This window comes from Opisthocomus hoazin, chromosome 4 (assembly GCF_030867145.1).
Source record: "Opisthocomus hoazin isolate bOpiHoa1 chromosome 4, bOpiHoa1.hap1, whole genome shotgun sequence".
NCBI lineage: Eukaryota > Metazoa > Chordata > Aves > Opisthocomiformes > Opisthocomidae > Opisthocomus > Opisthocomus hoazin.
Genome location: NC_134417.1, coordinates 47,510,351 through 47,536,319, shown reverse-complemented (window position 1 = coordinate 47,536,319; position 25,969 = coordinate 47,510,351). Strand labels below are relative to the sequence as shown.

At 41.3% G+C, this 25,969-nt stretch overlaps 1 protein-coding gene and 1 long non-coding RNA gene across 3 annotated transcripts in view; one reads left to right on the top strand and one right to left on the bottom strand.

The window, feature by feature from the left end:
- Positions 1-16,337, bottom strand: part of SNRK (SNF related kinase) — a 44,607-nt gene extending 28,270 nt beyond the window's left edge. Inside the window, exons 1-3 of one of the 2 annotated variants that reach the window (XM_075418932.1) lie at positions 16,102-16,337; positions 5,325-5,423; positions 3,325-4,018 (exon numbers count right to left, since the gene is read on the bottom strand). In XM_075418932.1, coding sequence (XP_075275047.1) covers positions 3,325-3,913 — 589 coding nt within the window. In that variant the 5' untranslated portion in view covers positions 3,914-4,018; positions 5,325-5,423; positions 16,102-16,337. The remainder of the gene's footprint in view (positions 1-3,324; positions 4,019-5,324; positions 5,424-16,101) is intronic. The other variant, XM_075418933.1, reaches the window with a different exon arrangement.
- A 404-nt stretch (positions 16,338-16,741) lies between these two features.
- LOC142361040 (uncharacterized) lies at positions 16,742-25,225 on the top strand. Its single transcript, XR_012763580.1, has 3 exons — positions 16,742-16,909; positions 17,762-17,972; positions 24,910-25,225. It is a non-coding gene; the product is annotated as an uncharacterized LOC142361040 (long non-coding RNA).
- Positions 25,226-25,969: the final 744 nt, after the last annotated feature.

The following is a 25,969-nucleotide window of genomic DNA, read 5'->3' as shown; positions in this document are numbered from 1 at the left end:
AAACATGGGAAACTACAAGCAACAGAACTTCTCATTATCTAACTCACTCAGCTTTTGGAAAAGCCCTGGGAACATATGATCGTTGCCTAATATTCCTCTTGCATCATTTTAACTACAGCCTTAAACACAAAAGGAAATGAGACACCTAAATTAAGTAGCCTCTTTTCAAGTGTGAAAACTTTTAAGTAGCTTCACAAAGGGCAGATTAATCCCTAAACTAGCTGAAACAGTTACCTTTTCATAAAGCAAGCTTTTGCATTATATTTATTAAGCATATAACTTAATAGAAGACTTGCCCCGAATATTTCAGCTCTTCATAGCAAGAAAATGTAAAGTCTTTTCCTTTATATACTCATTTCAATAGAATTCATAAGACATCAGAAAAGCCACATTTGTGGCAAAGGTCTTTGGCAAAAATACCCCATCATATACCTCGATCAATCTTTCTTGCAATAATTTTCGCAAATATAACAACAATTTTGGATAAACAAAAACAGGTGTAGGGGTTTTGAAATATTATAATGAATGAAAATGTGCCTTAACATGCACAGAGTATAAGCAGGGAAATCTTTTTTAATTTGGCATTTTAATAAATTGAGTTGGTTTTGAGGTGGTCAGATGGTCACAAAGGGGCAGGACCATGTAGTCACACTGGAGAAAGAGTGACCTCCTTTCTCATAAGCAATGAGCTTTTAGACAGGATGAAATTACATTTTAGCTGAACCACACTGGCAAAAAAACCTTTGCCCTTGATAGCCATTATTCTTGTAATATTAATAGCCCTATTCAGCCAACAGCTGAACGAGTTCACCACACTTCACCATTAACTCAGGCTACATATAGCACATTACTAGCATCAAAATGTGATATAATTTCTCTTATTTTGAAACTGTCTACTTCCGAATTTATACATACTTCTACTCCACAAGTATGACCTAATCTTATAATGAAAGTCTGTCTCTAAAGGTTAAAAAAGGTTTCCACAAGCTGATTTCTCAGTTGCATAATTACACTGTGAGTGGTAAGTTTCCTGAATATATATTCTTTTAAGATTCTACATTTAACATTGCATCTGGGGAAAGCAGGGCTTTAAAGAAGTCCCTAATATTTTTTTTCCCAAATCTTTGCATTAAAAATACACAAATAAGTGATATTTAGAAACCTTACATAGTGTATCTTACCTTTTTACCCACAGTTAGAAGAGGAAAATCCAGACTCTTCAAGGGCATTATCTTATTGGCAACTTGCAGCAAATTTTAATATTTTTATTCTGTAACTATTGTACTGACAGGAGTTTATAGTGCATTACAAAGTGATGAAAACCACACCACTGAAAGAGTTAGAATACAAGCACTGCAATCTCAACTAGGATAGGAGAAATTCTAGTATCCAGTAACTGAGACAGTATACTGGGGCATAAGTAAGCAAAAACTATTCATGTGTATTTAAATATTCTCAGAAATACAACGTAACTAGCATTCTTAAACACCACCTATAAGAAATTTTTTCTAGTTTTTCTACTGTTCACATCAATCCACTCTATACTAGTCAGACCTCCTCCTCTATGAATCCATTCAATCATTTTCTTCTAGTACTGTAGTTCTCTAAAACATTTTATGTGATGTCACCATTCTTACATTTATCATTAAGAGGTCCAAAGTGTGCTTTGTTAACTATATAATTCAACTTGGACCATCTGGTCACAATGCTCCTAATGCCCCCCGTCTGTGTCTCCCCCCCCATTAATCCCCGTATACTTTCTTTCTTCCAATCATCTTCAGTTTGGCAGCAATATCAAAACTTCATTTTTTGCTGGTCTTCCAAAATCTGACTGCTACTCCATTTTTCAAGAAAAAATTCACATAAAGCACTGTATAGAATATTTAACAAACACACTTTTCTAAGCCACTGCAATCAGTTACATTCACGTTTCAGGAAATTCAAAATAAAGAGACATAGAAGAACTCAGGAGTCAGGACCTCTAGTTTGCCACTAATAAAACCAGAACCAACTCATCTAGAACATTTGACTCTAGATAGAAATCATTCTGTCAAGCATCACTGTAGCATCAACATGGATTTGCAGAACCACAAATAGCATAGACATCTAAAATTCCTAATTATAGCACACTTGAGAAAGTACTTTCAAGTCCATAAACCCCACAGTCAAATATCTATTCAAAGTTAGAAGCCATGAAGTGACATTCAAATGTTTAAGCAAAGACCATAAGATCTACTATCTAAAAATACATATTATTAGTTGAACAATGTGCAGGAATACATTGTCAGCATAAAAAATTAGCTGATTGTTTGCCTCAGGTAAATTAGCAAAAAATTGGACAAGTCAGTCTTAAACCAGCTGCTACTATAACCATAGCGCAAAACACACAGAACCATGTTATAAAGACAGTAAAAGTACCAGGTACTGGGCACACTAGAACAATAGGTACGCTGACTATAATAAGCTATTTTTGAAGCATCATTTGGAATTATATGTACCTAAATTTTTTTGGAGAAGTGAGTTCTACCTCAAATAACAGATATGAGCAATCTGCATGGCTACGGGACATTATTCAGTGACTATCAACATTTACAGCTATTAAAAAAAAAAAATCTCTAAGTTACTTCTAATAGCATATGCAGTAGACCCAACAGAGAATTGTCTGCAGCAGTCTTTCTAGCACACTCCACTTCCCAGCTAGAAACATGAATCCCAGTGTACACATTACTAATTCTCTAACCTTTTGAACAACTGGGAACCCACCCCGTACTTTCAGTTCTCAGAAGAGAAAAGGACAGAAAAGGGGAAGAAGGAGTTCAAGCCTTCCTTAATTTCCTGTCTCCTCCTTCAATAGCCAAGTTAATACTTCTCCTACAACCTTGCAGCAGAACATGTAAGCAGGCTGGGTTCACAATGTCATTGGCTAAACTGAGCAAGGAAAATCACTGGGTGGTTGGCCTTTTGGGGGGGGGGGGCGGCGTGGTGTTAAAAATAAATTAAGAACGGGCACTTTCCTGAAAAGGAGATGGGTCCTCTAACAAAGTAAGTACAAATATACACATTGCATTCACATTATGATTAGGAGAAAAGTTAATTACAATGCATAAATTGCATCATTTCGTACAAAAAGAACTTTTAAGCATTTGTGAAAATGTCTGAATATCTCTTCCAAACAGAGCTGCTCCTGCATTAACTCATCCACGTTATTATTTCTTGCCAGTTGGTTGGCTTCCACATATGGCATTATCTTGAAACAGAAAACAGAGTGGTACAACATCATGGTACTTAAGTTTAGATTACTGGTTGAAATCAAAGAGGACATACCCACTGCTGGTGCATCATATTCATCCCCAAGTAAAATTTCAGGAGCAGAATACGCAAGAGATCCACAGCTTGTGGTGAGCTTCTTTCCAGGCTGAAATTTGTTGCTGAAGCCAAAATCAGTCAATTTCACAAGTCCTTGTTTTTCAAAGAAGACCACATTCTCTGGTTTTAAGTCTCTATGAACTACATGCAGTTTATGGCAGTAGGATATAGCATGAACTATTTGAGCAAAGTATTTTTTTGCCAGATCCTCATTCAGACCTTCTTCATGTTTCATGATGTAATCAAACATATCTCCTCCATCACCTAGCTCTAAGATAAGATAAAGCTTAGTCTGGGTGTCAATCACTTCATACAGCCGTACTATATTGGGATGCTGCACCAGTTTCATGCATCTAACTTCTTGAAAAAGATGTCCAGTGGCTAGAGTGTCCAGTTTGGTCTTGTCAATTACTTTCACTGCTACTTTTTCACCTGTAAAGACATGCCGAGCAAGTTTGACCACAGCAAAATGGCCTCTGCCCAAAGTTTTATCCAAGTCATACAATCCTGCAATTTTTCCATCATATCCTCGTTTGAAGCCTGCCATTCTGTTTAAGAAGATGAAACAGTATTTAAGCTCTTTAGAAACGTGATCTTTTCATATAAGAGTATCTGATGCAAATAAATAGTCCATTGTCACTGCAAAGCATACCTAAAAATAAAGAGAAAAGATTATATATTTGTATAAAAGTAGGCAAATTATTATCCTGTAATTATCCTAAAGTTACATTGGCACATTATTACAGATTACTTATGATCTTCAGGGGCTTTTGCAAAGGGTTTGACAAGCCATGCTGTGGTGACCAGCAGACTTCTGAAATCACACTATTAGTATGCTTGAAGAAAGCGATTTTCAACAGTGCAGCAATGAAAACTTCTCTGAAACTCAGTGGCCTTCGTGTTCTTGAGTTAGAAACCTTGCAAGCAACATTTGAAGAAATCAGTGTTACAAGAACTGTTAAAATTGGCAAAGTTGAAATCTGTAACTTTTCCAGCTATATTAGAAATCAGCTGGGCAGCACAGAATATCGACAAGAGGAACATGCTTGATTTATCTTAGTTTTGGCATATTCCTTCACGCTGCAGCATGAAACAGCTCCAATACAAAGTTCTGATGGCATGACTTGGGCCTTTTACCTTCTCCCTTTTAACAGCTTCCTGTTTAATTTTGCTACTCTAGTTGGAGCATTATCAATCAATACTATAATTACAACAAACGAACAAAGCTTTACAGGCTGAAATGAAACATTTGGGTTGGATGTACTCTTAGTGCTAAATAAAATGTCTTGTTAAATATTTTGACTGGAGTTGCAAACTTTTTATCACCAGTTTTTATATGTAGGCTGCATATGTTCAGCAGTCCTGGGAATGAGTCAGGAAAAGGGGAAGAGTGGGAAGGTAGGGGAGAGAACTCAAGAGTTCAGCTTATTTGTGCTGAACTCCTGCTTCATAGTTAATTTGGCATTTAACCAAACAAGATACAACTTATAAAACACTCATGCAAACCTGAAGGTCTTATGTCCTGTTGCCATTTTTTTGGGAGGTTTTGTATATGAAAAAACTTTTCCCGCATCTTTAACTTAGATTGAGGTTCAAATAAAAGTCTATAGCTATCAAGAAACGAACCATTTCTCTCACTTTGAGTGCAAAGTAGCTAGAAACATGAAAATTAGATGGCTTATTGCCAACTCAATAAAACACAGAAAACACAGCTCTTTAGAATATATTTTCAGTTTCAAAAACTGAACTTCAAAAAGAAAATCTTTGAAAGGGAAGTTGGCAAACAAACAGCCCCCTACATTAGTTATTCTCAAGTCAAAATGTAAGCATTAGATTAAAAACACTCCCTGCTAAACAAGTTATTTCACAGGCAGTGAAGCTAATGAACCTGGTTTCATATGGATTCAATTACAAGGCTGGGGGTCCTATGAGGATTCTCTGACGTTTAACAAGCTCACCTTACTGCTTCTCTCAGCTGGAGCCATGGTATAAGCTCTTCTCTGTCCAGCTCTCTACTTCCACAAAGTCCGTGAGAATGCAGTTTGAGATCTCCACCCCTGTAAAATTAGAATGAAATCAATCAACTTCTGAAACCTCATAACTTAGAAAACAAACAGGGTAAGGGCAACAAATCACAAACATTGGGGTATGGGCTTTTGTTCTTCTTTAAAGGTAATAGTCAAGCTTTATAAAACTTCATTGGGTTTTATGTTACTGTACCCTTTCACTCTGCTACTAAGCACTATGCTTCAGGTGCTCTTCCAAAGACTACTCCACTTCACTAGAATATACTGTACTATCCAAACTGGGGTTGGCATATCTGCTTCCCAAGACATCCCACACTGCTCATCTTGCAAAGTTTCCCCTACCACTCCCAATTAACCATGTAATACCATCCCATCCTTATTCCAGAAAGTACAAAACTAGATTAGAGCATGCTACATTAAACTAAATGCCCATGTCAAACACCCTCCTACCTGGTAAGTAACCATTAGAGGATGTATAGGGAAGAACATAGTACAATTACAAGCATAAAAATAAATAACAAAACTTCTTTACATCAGAGGGCAGTGGCTCTGTGTGTAATAATGCTTGATGGATTCCACCCCTCCCTGTGAAACTGGGCAGATGCTTTAATAAAGCATGTGACTTTTTAGTATCAAGAACATCCTGCAACAAGGAGTTTAATAGCTTAACTCTGTGCTGTGAGAAGCAGCACTTCCTCCTGTTTGTTTTTAATCTCCTGATAATTCGTGCACCATCTCATTCACCGTCTGTTCCAAAACAAGAACTATCATACTCTATTTACCTTGCCTCAGGCAACTCACAGTTTTAGCTTCCTTCCCTCCTAGCTTCAGTTCAATCTTGTTCAAGTCTTCGTCCGTCACTCCTTTTACAGAGGTTATTCCACAGGCTTTGGCATTCTTGCCCTTCTCTACACATTTTCTGGTTTGTTCTACACTTCTTTCTTAGGCCAAATTGTTTTTCTTTTTGACTACTACTGAGCACTGACAGAATGTTTTCATGTAATGGTTTATTATATTTGTATAATGTTCCATCATACTGACTTAACCCCAAAATGCAGGCTAATGAAAGAGTCCATGTACACACATAAACCACCTATATGAAGAAATAATGGAGATATAATCAGCTGTGCCCCATACGGTTGTGCAACTCCAGAGTCTCAATCCTCAACAGAATGCAAGCATTTAAAAAACAAAGAAAACCACCCCACACAAACACATTTTATAGAACTGCTGTCTCCACAACACCCTAATCAGACTCTTTACTGCTTCTAGATTAAAGAAATAAAAGAAAAAAGAGCACACAAAGACAACTTTTTTTTAAAATGCCACTAGGACATCACCCCTCCTTACAAATCTATTTTACCGATACTGCATCCTATAGTCAATACCTTCTGTTAAACTACTTAACAGTTTTAGCATCCTTAAATTTAAAAAAAAGTAAAAACACCAAACAGACAGCTATTCCCTATGCAATTGAAGTTACCAACAACACAAACTCCAGTGCTCAAGTTTTTACAGACCATTTCTTTAATGTTAAGTACACTTCAAGACTTCCATCCCTATTCACATGTATTCATCACATCCTACAAATCCAGCCCAGATTATGAAATACCTTTACTCTGAGGAGGAGGCATGGCTTTAAGAGATTTTCTGTTAAGTCTTGGATTCAAAAACAACACCTGCACACAAGACAGAGCTTTCTTAGTGCATGACAAAATCAAAGCTTTATTACTGGAAAAGGTAAGGAAGATGGAAGTAAAAAAGCCTCAGTCGATTTTGACTTAGTTTTTCTTTAACTTCAACAAGGTTCCACCCCAGCAGAGAAAAAGGGAGAGACCAAACCCAGCCAGATGTAACAGTATGTAACTTGTCTGAATTTAAGTAACTACAACACTCTGCAGTAAGATTTATACATAATTTTGTTCTCTTGGCACATTCTCAACCATCTTTGTACGAACTCAACAAGTGATTTATCTCTAAATGACAGAATACGCATAAACATCAACCTGTCAACAAAATTCCAGCAAAAATCAGTTATGCTTAAGCCATGGAGAAATACATCAGACAGTAATCAATAGGATAAAGGCTTACAGAAATGGAAGATAAACTACGGTTACTGATGTTGCAGCCTCATTAGACAAAATAAAATTAATGCAGATTCATTAACAGTTAACAAAGTCTCCACAATAACAGACCAACTAACTTTTAATTCTGTGGTTTTAAAATACATCTTCAGAGATGAAGATCCTGCACAAGGATCTTAGATGCACACACAGTCCGAAACGAACATATCAAAATTAAGAATTGTTCAGTAGTAGCAAATGGATGCAAAACTGTCATAGTATATATAGATACAAACCTTGATTACAATTTAAATATGCTAAAGGATCTTAGTTGCTATATCACTACTTTTCAGCTTACCAGCTTTCAAGCCAAAGCCTCTTTGTGATCCTTTCTTTGCAGTTGTCTCCCGAGTTACACCAGTAAAACTTTTGGGGCTAACTATAAATGCAATCACCCAAAACTTCCAGATTTAACGCATCTATCATCATGTTGCTCGAAAGCAAGGTTAGTTTTAATGGCAGATCATTTCAGTGATCCAGTTTACTACGTGACCTCTTGAGCATTTTTACCAAATGAATGAGCTGCAAACTGCAGCATGCGACAATCAAAATTTTAACCAGCCACACTTTGCCAGCAAACCAAACTACAGCCTGAGAAAAAACATTTAAGAGACAGTCATATCACAGAAAATATTTACCTGTCTTTCACATGATCTCGAGTCCTTTGTAAGCTCGTTTTTCTGCACTAAAAGGTTTGGATTCTCTAGTTGTCGAGCTTACTAACCATTAGCAGCATTTAATCCATGTGGCTAATGATGGTTTTAAAAATGCAGTTTTCCCTAACTATACCAGAATTCAGCTACGCCCCGGATACTCATTTTATGCAAGGTAGACATTTACCAGTAAACAGATTCAGAACAGACCCTTCCTTTCATAGAAGCTCATATATCCTATCCCACAAAATACTGCAAACACCCTCTGTAACGCAGATACACAGAAGACGTTTTGTAATATCACATGAATCCTATCAAGAGGCTTAACAACAGTACTGTGATTCAACCATCTCTAAAAGATGGACGACTAGATCTCCAGTAGATGTTTAGAACAACAACAGCATGTTTCAGAGACACTAGTTTAAGCTATTCATCCTGTCCAAAAAGTTTCATTAGATTATACGTTATATGCAAGACCAGCCTAGCTCATCTTTCTTTAGTGTGTATATTAGCTTCTTTAGAAAATTAAGATTAAGGTCCCATTTAAACAAAGTGTTATAATACTATCAATTAAAAAAAAAAAAACAACAAACAACCCACCCAACACTTTCCTGCATTATCAGGCTAACAGACATAAAAGCTGAAGTAATCTTCACCGGGACTCAGCCGTCCACAGACAGCTAACCATTCCTGTCTCCCTTCACGATACACGGAGATTCAGTCAACACAGATAAGAGTCTACGATAAAACAAACTGCACCCTAAAGCAGATAGCAAAACAGATCAAATCAATCACTTCTTACAAGCATACATTTTCATTTTCTGTAACAGGAGTTTAGGATGACTAGTTCAGTAGATGTACATATTATACACACCCAGAAGATAGATTAAATAAAGTTTCACCTTGTCTCTCCTTTTTCTCTGTTTTGTCTCAGATGAGTAACAGCATCTATACCAATTATTTATTTACTACATAATTATATGTTGAGACTTATGTTGCTATTCTTCCTAGAAACAGTAAACCAAAATTTGACATAAACTGATCACTGAGATCCAGAAGCAATTTTTTTACTCTGAAAGCAATTTGTACAGATCATTAGTATCTAAGAGCAAACTGAAGGAAATATTGAGTATACAAACTACACAAGTATATTTTTTCACATTTTTGCCATTATTTCCTATCAATGTTTATCTGCTATTATACTATAAGATACCTTCACAGCATAATCCGCAAGCCTTTAAAAACAGTCTTTCTCTGTTACTATATGAGCCACTACCTACATGTGATAATGTTACACCTTCACCAGTGTGTCAATCCGCTTTCCTCGAGACGGCTTTGAACCACCTTTCCTTTTACATAAGCGAGAGCCAACGCACTAGAAACAGGTACAAAGTGTTGCAAAAGTGAAGTGTGAAGAATATACACACTCAGTGCATACCACATGCTCTGAAAACTAGTCATGACTCAATTCTTCCAGAGTATTTGAAATTTTTGAAGCCTCATACTACCCAATACTCCTTGAATATTCAAGACACAGTATGGGACTTAAGATCCCGAGAACTGTATTCCCCTTTTGTTTCTACACAGAGGTGTCACAGTCCAGCAAAGCCCTTCCTCCCCCACCTTCCCATCACCTAAGCCTTCACAACTACCATCCAAAGGTACTCAAAGAAACAACAGTAATCTATACCTGCCCCACAGCCAAACACTCTGCAGATGCAGCAGTCTTGGGGTGCGGGAGCAGCAGTGTTACAACTCAGCCCTTATATACACAATGTTATTCAAGGCTTTTTCCCCTTTGCGTGACTGCACCCCACCATACACACCTATCTTCCCCTTCACTGATGACAAACCCCATAAAGGGGTGTCCTGCTCCTGACAAGTTCAGCAATAAAACACTACAGTAGATTTTTCAAGGTGTACATGTGGGACAACACATGCACTTTTATTTTCTTATTAGGCCTCACTGTCATCTCTCATAGTGTCAGCATCCACCTCAGTGCATTACTAAAATGTGAAGATGTATCGGCAAACCTTGCTACTATTCAGCATGGCTACATCTGAAATGATAAGCGTTATCAAGTAATTCTATGTTCTAAACATAAAAAGAATTCACCTATACATTTTAATGGTATTCCCTAGTTTTAAACAGTCATCAGAATTTTGCTCTGAAAAGATGCAAGAGCTGCCAATTGCTGATGAAGTTTTGCCATTTTATATTTGGGAATCCTGTAGTGAAATGTTAGCATTTAATTATTTTTTAATGTATTGCAGGCATCTGCTGCCTAGCCTTAACTCTCCTTAGAATCCAGAAATAAAAACAAAATGCTAACAAGAATGCTTCAACTTTAAGGTCCATTATTCAGTGAACAACCAGCAACAGAAATACTTGGCAGGCCAATAAACTTAATAAAACATTGCTCCTAGACCTATAAACAAAAGGTTGGGACAAGGAGGGATAGCATTATAGATCTGATAAGAAATAAAAGTTACTAACCTTATTTTGTAACATAAAATTACGACAGCCTGCATGACCTGAGATCTAAGAGCAAGAGTTTGCAGCAGCTCTGATGTATGAGAAAAATTCAACTTAAAATATCTTTCACAATTCAGGATATCATTAATTAAGAATACATTTATTTCCTAGACAACAAATTTCCAAACTTTTAGACCCACAGATTGCTGTCTACCATCCTATTTTCTTGAAGTCACTTGTACAGTCACATCGCACACAGAAATTCAAGCTTTCCTCTTTCACATGGGTTCGCAAAGCCGTGGCAAGTGGTTTGCAGAACACCAGTGAAGAGCAAACTAAAATTTGAGTCAAGAACGTATATTTCCTTTTTATTTCACAACAAGTACGGGAATGAGTAAAAAAAAAATACAGACAACACTGAAGCAGGTATACCTTGCAAAGCAATAGCAAGATAGGAGTAGTAATAGCAAGATTATGATTACAGACTAGACGCTGGAGCTATTAAGAGGACAGATGTGCTAAGTGTGATCAAACTATGATCCATTGACAAACCCATCAGTAGTAGTCACTGGCATTGGTTCCAACCGCCTCTAGTTGTGAAATGTATTAAAAGCCCAAGATGCTTTCATAACAATGCTGATAATCGCTGTAGTTCATAAGGCACTTTCCATTTCTAAGAGCAGGTATTACACAAGACAAATGCAATCTGTGCTATGGATTTGAGAACTCAGCAACAGCTTTACACCATTTAAAGTCCTCACATCAGCCACAGCTCCAAAAGCTATTAATTTCATGTTGCCTATGTTTTCCTCTTGTGCCTACTCTCAAAGTCCAGTACGTAGCTAAACAAATAAAAAAGTAATACAACCAGACACCACCACCCTGTTCACATATCAGATGGTTCAGCAATATATCACTTAAGATCTAAAACTGCTCTTCAAGTATTGTTGCAGAGGAAAAGAATACCAAATCTTCCCAAATAGTCATGTCCGTTAAATTAACCTCTGTGAAGCAGTATGCAGTAACATCTTTTAAAAAAGAGTTCCTCCAAATTTTGTGATATCTACTAGTACTTTCTTTTAGTGTCTGTAAATCAGTTATAAAACTTTGTTCAGACACTGTGATGTCACGACACAAACAAATTAGTTTCAATTGAAATTATCACGTTTTACAGTTCCGACTGAAAAAAATTAGGAAATTAACATGTCTTAGTTACAGACATTCATAAACCTAACCAGTCAAGGTCTGATATCAAAGAAGTCTGAAGATCACAGGAACAAGCAAGCTTTTCAGTCAACCATCGTATAAGCAACAGAGATAACTCACGGTAGTTGGACTCCCTAGCTTCAAATTATGCTTTTCCAGGCTTGATAAGCAGTGTCCAAGTAGCTTCTCAAAGGCTTTAATATTCTAAATCTCATCACATTTTCCTATTTTCTTCTTTTTTTTTCCCCCAAAAAATAACTAGGAACATGAAACTCATGAAGAAATACTTTGCATATCAGAGAGAAGTCACACGATTGTGATTCATGATGGTATCACTATCTTTTAGATAGGACACTACATCGTTATTTTCAGTAAACCTACTGCAGGAACTTTGCAGAAAACTGACAAGTCAGACTTCTGTTCCACCAATCTGGACTCTTTTAGCGGAATCTCCTCATCTACTTCATGTTCATAAATTCTCAGAATTATTTCACCTTTTTCCAATGTCTATTTATTAATACTACCATGTAATTTTCTCATGCCAGACGGTATAGCAAAGATCACTGACAGGAGCTCTACACATTCCACCATTAATCAACAAACACTTCAGTGTGGCTTAACATTTTAGTAAGTTACCACTGTTGTAACACCTAACATCATCTTTGTTGTGTAAATTCAGAATCAGACATGATTTTTATTCTGTATCAAGGGAGGTGAAAGCATGAAACGCTACCTCAAATGTGAGTATTCAGATACAAACATGCCCACATACTGTTAGTACCTGTTACAAGGAATAACAATTTCTATTAAATTTCTTAAGAATGACCTCTGAGCTCAAATGTCAGAGCACTTCATTTGGTTAGCAATACATCTGGTAACATAAAACTTAAGCACTGAATTGACTTCAGTTGCCTCTGAGATACTGACATTTTCCATCTAGGATACAAACTACTTAAACCTTAAGAAATAGATTGACCCCAACCTACATTTACTCAGTTTCAATACTTCATCCTCCTTTACAGCATCCTGTAGGGAACTGGCAAACACCTGAAATTCACCATGCTTCAACATGAATTAAATTTATAAAAGCCTAGGCTATCGCCTTATCTCTCAAGTAAAGTTGTTTTAAGTCTAGTCAGTAACTAGATAGGCAACTGCTGCAGAAAACAGTGTGATTTATGAAAAGAGTAAAAACCAGTCTGTCAAATCCAGTGCAACATTCATGCCCAAACACTGTTGTAGAGGATCACTTTACAACTGAGAGATTCAGCTTTTCAGAATGCAAACATGCTCTGTTTTGTCTTTCACAAGTGTAAAAACTACACAGCACTTCACCCTCATTAAGTTCTTAACATTGGTGACTTAATCAACTTATGTGTACTAGAACTCTGCCAGGGTAAGTTATCCTAGAATTCTAAGTGAATATACAGTTTTTCAAATCCTCTTAAGCTCTTACATAATACTGTTATGTGTATTAAAACAAGAGCTCCTTTATATTATTACAGAAGCTGCAGCATTCCAGTTCAGTGCTTGAAATTAGTGTGACAAGGAAGATGCACAGAACCTCATAGGTTACTAAAGTTAAGAGCTTATGCAATTAAGTATCAGCATATTCATCATAAACTTCAGTCAGCCCTATATACAAAAGGCAGTGTCCCTGATCTGAACCATGTTTCAGTGCTTTCTCGTTAGGTCTTAAAATAAGAAACCAATATTAATCAGGAACACAGACAGAAGTTCATCAAGAATTTTCACAGCTACAGCATTTCAGTGGCATTTTGAAAGCAGACAAAACCCAAGAAAAGTGCATTTTTTTCATGAGACACATTCTAAGGAAAAAAGCTAACTGCACCAGGATACTGTGCCCTTGAAAGCAAGGCAGGCAACAATGCAAGACAAAGGCACTAGTTTGGCATTACAGTTGCTAGCAGGATAAGAAGGCAATGATACACTGAAGGTGTAGACTGCAAAAGAATTACTCAAATATGATATCGAAGGCAGGGAGTTAGAGCCTTATAACAGATCAGGTTGGTCAGAACAGTGCACAAGGAAGATGACTACTGCAAGTACAAGAATATCTGCAGTAGCATCTTGACACACATACCCTTAGCATACTATTTGTTTAAAATAGAAAGACTAAGTATCTAAAGTGCAAGCACCCACACCACATGGGAGTATTAGTTCTCATAGCAAGATGATTCAAGGAACATCAGTAACCTGTACAGAAATTCCAGTATCCAAAACTCAGGCTGTACTTTCTTGCTTCTCAACTGTGTAAAAGAAAAGCAAAAACCTCTTTATCACTAAGTCCACTTAAGATTTCATGTTTCCTTTTCCCTGTTTTTGTCAGAAGCCTTAGGTGTGCATCACAAAGATTCCAGTAAAAGAGCCAGATATCTTAGATGATACCTTGCCTCTCAGGCACTACTCCAGCGTTCAGGTCAGCTTCTCTTTCCAATCACTTGAAAAAAATCATGCCATCATTCTACCACTTTCCTGGTCATTTAGAACATTCAGGAAAAATGTGAGACAAGACTGGACTTTCTCCTCCTTAGATATTTGTGTTAAGACCTCAATCTGGATTTTTTTTCACACACTAGTAGTCAAAGGGGCAAATGCCAGTCTATTTAAGTAAACATTTCAACATGTTCCGCAAGGCAAAATTTGATTGCATTATGTAGCAATGACTCTTAGTTCTTGTAAGTTTGTTTCAGGTTTCTTCTTTCTAAGGATCAGCAATAGTACAAAAATAACTACCAAATTCCTGCTTCCTGCGACACAGCTATCAAAAAAACCCCCACCATTCATTAAGCTAGCTCCTAATGGTGCATGCCTTGCAAGAACTGCTTAATTCTAACATAATAAACATTTGCTTGTAAACACTTTTATAGAGATTTCATTTCACTGAGATTCATCAAACCGGTCCTTCCCTGGAGCCTGAAGATCTAAACATATCCACAATAAACAACTCCAAAAAGCAGCCCATATGACTAAGTAGTGACTGCACTACAGAGGGCAGGAGTAAGCAGATTTGCATGCAGTTCATTCATGCTAGATGGCTGTAAATCATACAATACACTCCAACTGCTCCAGGAACTGCAATAGTACCACTGAGGAAACCACTTCTTTGCATACCTAGTCTTGAAAGCGAGACGATCACTAAGAAATTACCTATGCATAAGCAAAAACCCAAAGCTTTCGGTATTTCCATACACCATGTAAAGCTTTCTCCTTCTCAGGTGTCCCAGCATCACTTAGAAATAAAAATATCCAACCTGAAAATAGGTCACATTTGTCACCAACCATCCTCAGGCCAATATCGCTTTTTTCCCTAGTGCATGTTCTCTCACACTTTATTCCGTCTAGTTATTAAGAAGAAAACAAAACACCAAAAACAACCACATGTATCTGTCCTTCAGCTACTACCGAGACTGTACAGCAATCACAAACACCTCTAAAAGCCACCTTCCACAGATGTAACTAGCGGAGCATCATCTGGGTGCCAGAGCCCACCTACCACACCAGCACAAAGACCTCTACCCAGGACTTCACCTACTCACCCGACCGACTTCCACGGCAGCCGGCAGGCAGCAGATTCAACGCAGCGAGCCGACCCACAGCAGCAAGACAGGGCTCGACAAAGAGCGAGGGGCACTGGCGCTTCCAGCCCCTCTCGGGGGCACGCTCCGGCTCGGAGTGGACCTGTTGGCCCCGCACCCGGTTCCGCGGGGGAAGATGCACCGTCATGCCCCCACAGCACCCGCGACCAGACCGGCTCTCCGACACCGGAGGACTTTCGCCTCGCTTGTTTACGTTATTATTCCCCCCCCCCCCCCCCCCCCAAGGGGACAGACCTACGCGGCGGAGCTGGCGAGGGGGGAACCGGCCGCCGCTTTTCCCACCGTGCCCGGACGCGGACACGCACGGCACGGACGTGCGCGGGGTCCGGCGCCGGTCGCGCGGCGGGGAGCCCTCCGTCCCCGCGGCACCGCCCGCTCCCCCCTTCCCCTCAGAGCCCGCTCCGCCAGCCCCGGCGCCGCGCCGACCTTCGGCGGTCGCGAAGTGTCCCCCCCAACGCCGCCTCCTGGGCCGAGGCCGCCATTGGGCCGGCCGCGGGGGGAGCGCGGCGGGCGAGGCCGGCTCCGGGAGAAACGGAAAGGCGGGGGGGGAGCAAGGGAGCCCACCGCACCCCACCCCACCGGGCCGGCCCAGCCCAAGCTGCACCGGGCCCGACCCCACCGGCAACTTACCGCCTGCAGCGGCGGCGTCTCCTCGGGCCGCCGCGCCCCGCGCCGCCCCCCGCATGGGCAGCACCCGCCACCGACCGGCCCCAGGAGCGGCAGTGGGAAGAGAGAGAGGGAGGGAGGGAGGGAGGGAGAGAAAGGGGCGCGGAGCCCGGCTGGGCCTCGGGGGCGGCGGGTGCCGGCCGGCTCGCGCTGCGCCAGGCCCTGCCGCCGCGGCGACTCCGAGGCGCAACTGACAACAACGGCCGCGGCGGCTCGCGGAGAAGCCGTTGGGGAGGGGGGCGGCAGCGGGCGGAGGCGAGGCGGGGCAACGGACACCCGCGCGAGCCCGCGAGTCGGGCGCCGCTGCGCCTGCGCGCCGGGGAGGCCGCGCCATTGGCGTCACAGCGGGCCAATGGGGGAAGGGAGAGCGGGTTCGACGGAAGAGGGGCGGGGCGGGGCGGGGCAGGGGAGAGGCCGCTTGAGGGGAGAGGCAGGCGGGAGGGGGTAGCTCAGGGGGCAGCTGAGGGGACGGCTCGGGAGCAGGGCTTGCTCCCGTTCCCGTCCGCCCGGGGCTCCGGTTGCTTAAATGTTCTGGGCAATTCGTCCTGGAAGTGGTAAAAATAAGAGGGGGGAGGAGGGCGGACCCTTGAAGGTGTGAGGAGAGGGCGAAGCCCGCGGGCCCGCCGTCTGGGTGGCGGCAGCTGTGCCGCTCGTTCGCCGCCCCGCTGCCTGTGGAGGGAGTGCTGGACCAGAGGGCTAATTAACGTGGTGAAGGGCTAATTAACGTGGTGAAGCCTGTGTTTCCTGGCGGATCCGATCGCAAGTGAAGAGGGTAGGAATGACAGCGTATTAATCAGAATATAGACTTGATGTGCCCCTTATGTCCTGGGCAGCTCGCCGAGGTAGCGATGGTGTGCAGGCGGGTTCCCCTGGGGTGAGGAGGACAGGGTCAAGAAGGATGGTGGAGGTCGGCTGGAGGGAGGGGTAGTGAAGGGAAAGGATGGCAGTGAGGTTAGTAGGAGAAAATAGGCCGGGGAATGAGCCTGGCAGGTGTTCCACAGGGAAACAGCTGTACATGTGGTGTAGGGGAGGGAGCGTGCTACAGAAGTGTTCAGGCTCGTACGTGCTAAAGGGTACGAGCAAAGTGGTTGCTCGAAGCATCAGAAATAATGCAAGACTTTCCTCTGAAGATCAAGGAAAGAAGATCTTTGAATAGCCAGGGAAAGGAAAGACTTAAAAGTGGCACTTTGCTAAGTGCCCTTTTTTTTCAAATAGAAATGACCAATCAAGATACGTGGAGAGAGAATACAAAACCTCGCTATACTGAGGCCCGGTTCTAAGAAAATGTTTGATAAATGCTTTTTGGTTTTCCCCACGCTTTGAAAAATGTAGATGTCATTCCTTCATGAATAGCTTATATTACGCTGTACAGCAGGGGCTATTGAATTAACCTGGAATTTCTCAGGTTGGAACAAATCATTTGTGAATAAACTAGAAAATACAGTTCAGGAAATGACTAAACTCAAAGAGTGTGATCATGTGTGATAAAAAGGACCTCCTGATTTCATATTTTGAGGTTTCAAAAGAGAAATAGGAGAAGAATACATCAAGACTTCAGGATATGTTGAATGCGATCACTGCTTCTTACTGAGAATGAGAATTTCTTTATTTTGTCGTCCTTTAGACTGTTCAGGAGGCCTGGCTCTCCACTCTTGCACCAGTTTGACACCAACAAAACACAACTGATTGCTGAATTTACAGGACGGATCTGATGTAAGAGACTGCAATAACCAGCCCATCACCTCTGGCTGCCTGCTCAGCGCTGATTTCTCAAGTCTGAGTTGGCACCGGTGTGCAGCCCGCACTGCTTGGATTTCTAAGCCTGCTACGATCGGGTGACGCCTGATGTTCATGGTTCTGTGAAACTGAAGTCTAGATTCTGTCTTTCACTTTCTAGATAATAATAGCTATGACTTGTTTTTCTGTTTGAGTTTCATTTGCATGTTGGAGAAGGCGCATTCTTACAAAGCCCATATAGATATGAATGTTGCAATGATGCTTCAGTTCAGTGCTACTAAGTCTCCCTTTGCCTTTATATTTGCTAGAAAACACATTATCTGTTGGGCTGCCACACAGTATCACGCTCATTTGTGCTCAACCATTCAGTGTGTTTGCGCGTCTGTTTGCTTATGTGGCAGAACAAGTAGGTGGAAAAAGATACATCTGCAGGAAAACAAAAAAAAGAATATTCTCACCTGCAATATTGCTGTTGTGAGATACTGTACTTTGGGTCACTTGTATAATACAGTAGTTCTTTTACTCATCTTTGTAGATGAATATGCGTGAGACTAAAAAGAAGAAGAGGATCAAGGATTTGTGCAGTACTTAAGGGGAGACAACAGGAATAGGAAGGAGCCTGGCAGTCACAGTGGGCTGGATTCAATACAGGCTGGTTTGCCTTTCTTCAGGCAGCTTTATAACTGCTTACATTAGACCGCATGCTGCTGGGGTGAGACCGATACCATTCCCCTAACAGGCTAATGTAAACCTCCTGTCACACAGACAGGCACTTACACTGGGCTTTGTCTTCAGTGGCGCAGGGCCTTTTTTTGGTCTTGTGAGGTTTTTTGCAGTGAAAACTTAATTAATGTGGTAGCTACACACCTGTAAAATCAGTCAAGCTGCAGCTAGGTTGCCAGGGGAGGTCAGCACTATGCTGCCGCTTTTGGTTGGCCTCATTTGGTTTACCTCACAATAAAAGTGCTGCCGTGCCTTGTCTCCACATCAGTTTTAAAATAAGATAGCTAATACGCGTTAGCTATGCCACAGCAAAACACACCTCATCTGTCACTCATAGCCTGAATGCATTTGTCCAGGAAAGGTGACAGCAACACCCTCATGCATCTATTTGAGAGGTTGCTCATGGCATATATGCATCCAAGTCAGACCAGACAACATTCCTCTTTGCTAAATCCAAGCTTCGTCTACTATAGGAAGAAAATGGTAGAAAATATTTGTTTTTACAGAAGTCTTACTGGCTTACATTAGAAACAACCTTGTTTTATACAAGATACTAAACATGTAGGCCATCTGTGAAAAGTATGGCGTATATAAACAAGTATGAAATTGTTAGTCTACAGTATTTGACAAGGGGTATGTTTTTCAAAAGGTGAATCATTACCGTTCACCTGTGTCAAAAATTAGACTGATACTTAATGCAAATTATTTTGCACCTCTCCAGTGAGATGTGTTTGAAATGCAAAGTAGTGAATATGTTGGGATGCTTCAAAGTGCATGAGGTGTAAGAAATGACTTTGGACCAGCCTTTGTCAGTCTGTCCATTCTCGCTAGTAATTCTCAAACCCACTGGTCAAATTTGAATTAAAGGGGTAGATATCTCCAGAATTACATGTTTCCATAAGTGTCGTGAAACTAGGGCTAGCTACTGGAGAGTAACCTTACCTGTACTCCCTGTAGAGCAAAAGCTGCAGTGTGAGCTCACCCTTTATTAGTCACAGGAGAATCCATGTGGATGAGAGTGGCTTTCTCCCCTCAGGGTGGAAAAAGCTTCAGTCAAAATTCACATTTCATTGGACACTGGATAATATGAGCAGGAGGCTCAAATCCATAGGCCTCATTAGTTCCCTTTCATTATTAAATTATTAACAGTTTCCCTGACAAAGCAGAACAAAGCAGCTGCCTTTGGACAGATATGGAAGAGTATGATTTATATTGAGGCTTATGCAGGACATTCAGATATTACATTTCTTAATAGTCTTGGTGCTTGCATTTGAACATTCTGTACCTTTCCACCATCAGAACAGCTAACTCAGGTTTCTGGGCTGACGCAGAAACTGCTGCAAATGTCCAAAGGAATCACATACAGTCTTTTGTAAAGTCAAAGCTGAACTACCGTTAAGATTTGCAAGAGATCTCAAGGGTAACAAGAAGAGCTTCTGCCACAACTCCAAGAGTAAAAGACTGAAAAAAAAGAAAATGCAGGCTTGTTCCCAGATGTGGCATACTATCTAGTAACAATGGAACCAGATAAGGCTGTGGTACCCAGAGCCATCTTTGCCTCAGACCTACTGCCAGGGTCACCCAGCTCTCTGTGCTTAGGATTCAAGGAGGAGAACTACCAACAATGGGTGGGGATTAAATCAGGGATTATGAGGGAGAACTTGACCTGTAGACATGCATGGGATCAGCTGAGCTGCATCCAAGGGTCTTGAGGGAGCTGGCTGGTGTCGCTACAAGGCTGCACTTTTGTCTTTGAATGGTCACGGGGACTGGGAAAGCTCCCCCATGACTGGAGAAAGGCAAATGTGGTGCACATCTTGGAGAAAAAGCCCAAAGGGAAACTGTTCGCTGGTCATCCTCATTGCAGCCCGTGTAGAAATCCATGTCCTGGTGGACGACAGGTTAACCATGAGCCAGCAGTGTGCCCTGGCTGCCAAGAAAGCCAATGGGATCCTGGGGTGCATCAAGAAGAGTGTGGCCAACAGGTCGAGGGAGGTTCTCCTCCCCCTCTACACTGCCCTAGTGAGGCCTCATCTACAGTACTCTGTCCAGTTGTGGGCTCCCCAGTTCAAGAAAGATGAAGAGCTACTGGAGAGAGTCCAGCGGAGGGCTACAAGGATGGTGAGGGGACTGGAACATCTCTCCTATGACGAGAGGCTGAGGGAGCTGGGCTTATTCAGCCTGAAGAAGAGAAGGATACGAGGGGACCTAATATATACTTACAAATATCTGAAGGGTAGGTGTCAGGAGGATGGGGCCAGACTCTTTTCAGTGGTGCCCAGCAACAGGACAAGGGGCAATGGGCACAGACTGAGGCACAGGAAGTTCCATCTGAACATGAGGAAGAATTTCTTCCCTCTGAGGGTGACGGAGCACTGGAACAGGCTGCCCAGGGAGGTTGTGGAGTCTCCTTCTCCGGAGATATTCAAGACCCGCCTGGACGCGGTCCTGTGCAGCCTGCTGTAGGTGACCCTGCTTCGGCAGGAGGGTTGGACTAGGTGACCCACAGAGGTCCCTTCCAACCCCTACCATTCTGTGATTCTGTGATTCTGTGATTCTGTCCTCTTGGAACACTTTTCTGGGCACAGGAAGGAGAAGGTGACTGGGAACAGCCAGCATGCATTTACCAAGGGTGAATCGTGCCTCACCTACCTGATTGCCTTCTGTAATACAATAACTGGATCTGTAGATGAAGGAAGAGCAGTGCATATCATTTACCTTGTCTTTTGCAAGGCTTTTGACACCATCTACCACAATCTTGTATCCAAATTATGACATTATAGTCTGGAGGGATGGACAGCCAGGTGGGTAAAAAACTGGATGATACGGCTCAGAAGACAGTGGTTAATGGGCTGTACTCTTATCTGGAGGCCAGTAAGAAGTGGAGTACTGTGAGGGTCTATGTGGAGACCTGACCTGTGTACATCTTTATCAATGCTTAGAGAAGATGACAAAGTGCCCTTTCATCAAGTTTGCGGATGCCAGCAAATTGGTGGGACTCGTCAGTATGGTCAAGGGTAGAGCTGCCATTCAGAGGGACTCAGGCTGGAGGAATGGGATGACAAGAATCTCATTAAATTCAACCGAGGGCAAACGGTGTCTGGGACAGACTAATACCCTGCAGGGTGCCAGGGTGGGGAGCAGCTCTGCGCAAAAGAGCCTGGGGTCCTGGGGAAGAGCTGGGTGAGCCCAAGCCCCCGATGAAGGCTAACAGCACCCCCGGGCTGTGTCAGCAGGAGCACAGCCAGGAGATGGGGGAAGCGATGACCATCCTCTACTCGACACTCAGACCACATCTGGAATACTGTGCTTTTCCACCACTGCATAGTTGCTCCATCATACTGCAGGTCTTTCCAAAGGTCTCTCCTCCCTCCAGGAAGGGGAGAAGGGCACAAACACCCAACCACAGCCTGTATCAGGGGAGAAGAGACATAAAGCAAGGCCAGGGGTGCTTTAATGCTGTGGAGGAAGAAGGTATGTGCTTCCTGCTGTGGGTGGAGAGCTGCGTTTCCCATTTGTGCTGAGGTCAGAGAGTTGCTGCCCACTGTGAAGGAAGCACGTATCGTGTCTTCTAACTCCTCACGTGCTTTTCAGTCAAAGCAACAAATCCAGCTGGTGGCACAAATAGCAGAGGAGTGATGCAGGGGACCCTTGTACTGACAGGGAACCTGGGATATGGCACAACCTAGCTTAACCCAGGCAAGGGGGACAATAATAGCAGACTGAGACCCAGCCTGCTGAGTCCTGGTTAGCACAGAAGCGATGCAGAAACTTTGCCTTTCCTAAGGTACCTTTGTCCCACATCTCGTTCTGGTGAGCTGACAACACAGTTCACAAGCTCCCGCTTCACTCAGAAAGGAACAGGACATTAAAAGAACATCAGGCATAGAAATGATGAACAAACTCAGATATGATGTGGCCTCCTAATGCCTTGGTTTGAAAGGAGAAGAATGTGTGAATCTGGAGGGGAGGGTAGAGACACAAGGTCTGTGGACATGCCATTAGTGTTTTAGGTGATAATCTAATTAAACATAGTAAAGTTAGGAGTGGTTCTAAGGCTGATGATTTGCATTCCTTTTCACTTATGGTTATGGGCTTGGCCCAAGTTATTTAGGGATTCCCAGTAACTCTTCTAGGAGAGTCGGGGTAGGAAGAAGTGAGTCAGTTCCAGGAAAAAAAATTCACTTAGTGCTGACATGTTACTTTATGGTAGTCATGAGTTTGACTTAGGAGTACTCTGTGTCTTTCTCTGTTCTGGGGAAGGTTGGGAGGACTTTGTGTGGGACGAAGTGCCAGGTTTCCTCATGCAGGTGTCACGCTGGTCAGGGAAGACTTTGCCTGAAGTGGATTCTCAAAATCCCCCATCACTTTGCCAGGGTAGAATACTAAAGAATGCAACATTGACCTGGGAGGAAGAAGAGAAGGTAGGGTTTAGAAAAATTGTGCTTCTGAAGAACAAATCTGTGGTGAGAGACTCTCTGAAAATAAATGTCAGAAAGGTTTCTTTCAATTTCTCTATGAAATATGGGGTTGGAATACACTAAGTGGTAGGAAGTGTAGAAAATCAGTCGTATGTTTGCTGCTACAGGAAAGAAGTACACAATTTGTGTTAAAATCAAAATTAGAATTCTCATCATGTGACAAATTACTCAGCCTCGGTGTTTGCTACTGAAGCGTAAGTGCTAATGGCTAGGATATGACCTATATTCCACCGTGCCACTTTAGTGGATGAAATAAGATCATCATGTCCTAAAAAGCAACTATTTAAAACCTTTTTACAGTATTATCATTATTACTTATTTTTAGATATGTTCAAACACACATTACCTAATGAGGTGTCCTTAGGAACACATACCCCTGATTTAACAGCAATTGTTTTTTCCATGCACTTACAAGAAAACTTAATTGCATCCAGCGCACTGCAGAAAATAACAAGATGCAACGTGGAGACCTGTAGCTGAAGACCTGTAAAACCACATCTCAACAATGTAATGCTACAGATTTAAAAAGAAGTAATTTCTTGGAAGGAAAGCTTGAGAATTGCACCTTTGAGGGCAATTGTAGTCATGGAACAGCAGTAATCATGTTTTACACAGCAAAATGTGTTTCCCTGGAATAACTGACAGTGTTGCCATTTTTACAAGTGCAACATTTTAGTTTTGAAATGAAGCATTTCAAAAATTCATGTCAACATAGGATTTGGGGGTGGGGCTTTTTGTTTAATTTTTCTTTTTGTTATTCTGATGAATGCCATGCTAAACATCTACACATCTGTTTGTAGCACTGCAGCAAATGCAGTCAGAATGACCTCTGCAGTGCAGTAAAAGCCAATGGTTAAAGCTGTGTAGTTGAATTCACCCCCTGTAATGAAGAGCGAAGGGCAGAGCAGCTTTCCAGGGTTAGCAGATTTTAAGCTGCACATTCCCAAGAATTCACAGCTCCAGCCCTGGCCCATGCTTCCCTCCCAACGCTGCAGAAATTGTATCCACCTGCACCTCATCTTCAATCTGGCCTGTGCCTTAAAGCTCAGGAGACAGTCCTTCTATTATGTTGGGGTTTTTTTCCTTTCACTCAGTGTTCCTTTCTGTATTCAGTCTTCCTTTTCTTTAGGTGGCCTGAGAAGAATGCTGCGTGTTTAATTTATCAGATTTCTGATTTACAAAGTTACTAGCGGATGTATAGAATTTCTCTATTCAGACTGGAAAGGAAAAAAATACAGTTTTCTTATAATGACTTTGCTTTTGGTGTGCTGGAAATTGAAGTCTCTGGGAGAGATAAAGAAAGGAAAGAACCATTTTCACAGCAAACGTGTCTTAGGAAAAGAAAAGAGAAGAAATAGAAATGAGACTTCAGAAACTTCTGGTTTATAAGATCTGTCACGTAATGTAGTGGTTGGAAACTCAGTCAATGCAAAAGTTAACTATGCTCATAAAATGCATGCTTATTTGAACAACTAAGAGGTTTACTACATTTTAGACAATCTCTGTGCAGTTGCAGGCAGCTTGGATATGTTCTTTAACATACTTCCCGTTTTACAAAGAGAAACAATACTGGAGCCACATTTTTTTTAACCAGGTTTAAGTCCAAATGAAAGGCAACCCCAAACATAATTGAATGCAGAAATTTAAATCCCATTTCCATGTTTAAACAATGACATTCTCTTGCTCAACCACTGGTAAATAACATTTGATGTCCATTTACAACTAGGGTATTAAAAAAAGAAATAAGATATCATAATTCCTAATTTACACAGTAATGCAGAAGGGTTTGTCAGTCATCAAGATAAATGCATGGATTTTTCTGTTTCTGCAGTAACTGTTTTATAGCTGAGACGGATTTGTCACTGACATCTCTGAAACTATGTCACCATTTTCTTGAAGTCCTTTGGAGCCCATTCCTGCAAACAGTCTGACTGAGAATCAAAGGGACCAGATTCTTTGAGGACTGAAACTGAGCAAGTTATGTCATGGAGCCACTGTTGTTCTTGTTCTCTGTTCCAGAGAAAGACCAGGCTTAGTCTTTCTTCAGATCAACAACAGGAAAATGTCTACTGTTTCAGCTCACTTTGCTCTACCAGTCTGAGGACTGGAAATGTAAGGGGGGGAAAAAAATGGTTGAGTTTTTTTTCTCTCTGATCACTGCCTGCAAAGCAGTATTTGTCCCGTGGCACTATAACCACATTCATTGTAGGACTGTTTCAGAAAATGATTGAGGCTGTTTATTTAATACTACTATAATGTATAAATGAGTCTATATTACTCACAGTGAACATATGCTTTGCTGTATTTTAGTCTCATGTCAATGCAACCCCATTATTATAAATCAAACCGAAGATTTGACAGACTACTTCAGTCACATCTTGCTCACTACTCCCACTGTTCACTGCAACATACACGATGTGCCGTTTGTAAAATGAACACGCTCCAACAGATGATTTTACTTAACAGCTGAGCACATCTTGTTGTTTTGACTAAAAATCTTGCTAGCTAGCTCATGTAATATTTGTGAAATTATAGCGGGCAGTTATAATTCACTAATATTCCAGCTCTTCAAAAGGCACTGTACAATCTTATCAGCAAGAGCTAAATACCCTACTTGAGAAATAAGAGGCACATTCCTTATCTTTTGTTCTAACAAAGAAAGGGTGGGGACATTTCTCAACCAATCACCCATTTAAAATGTTTCCAGATGGAATCACACCTGATGGTTTTACACCAAAGAGTACAAATTACTGCAGTGAAATATATTTCATAATGGAGCAAAACAAAAGCTACCTAAATGTAAGCTTTTGTTACGGATAATACATTTGGTCATAATATCTTTTCTTTCACATCAATAAAATATAATTGGGGTGCAGCCTGGAGAAGATTTC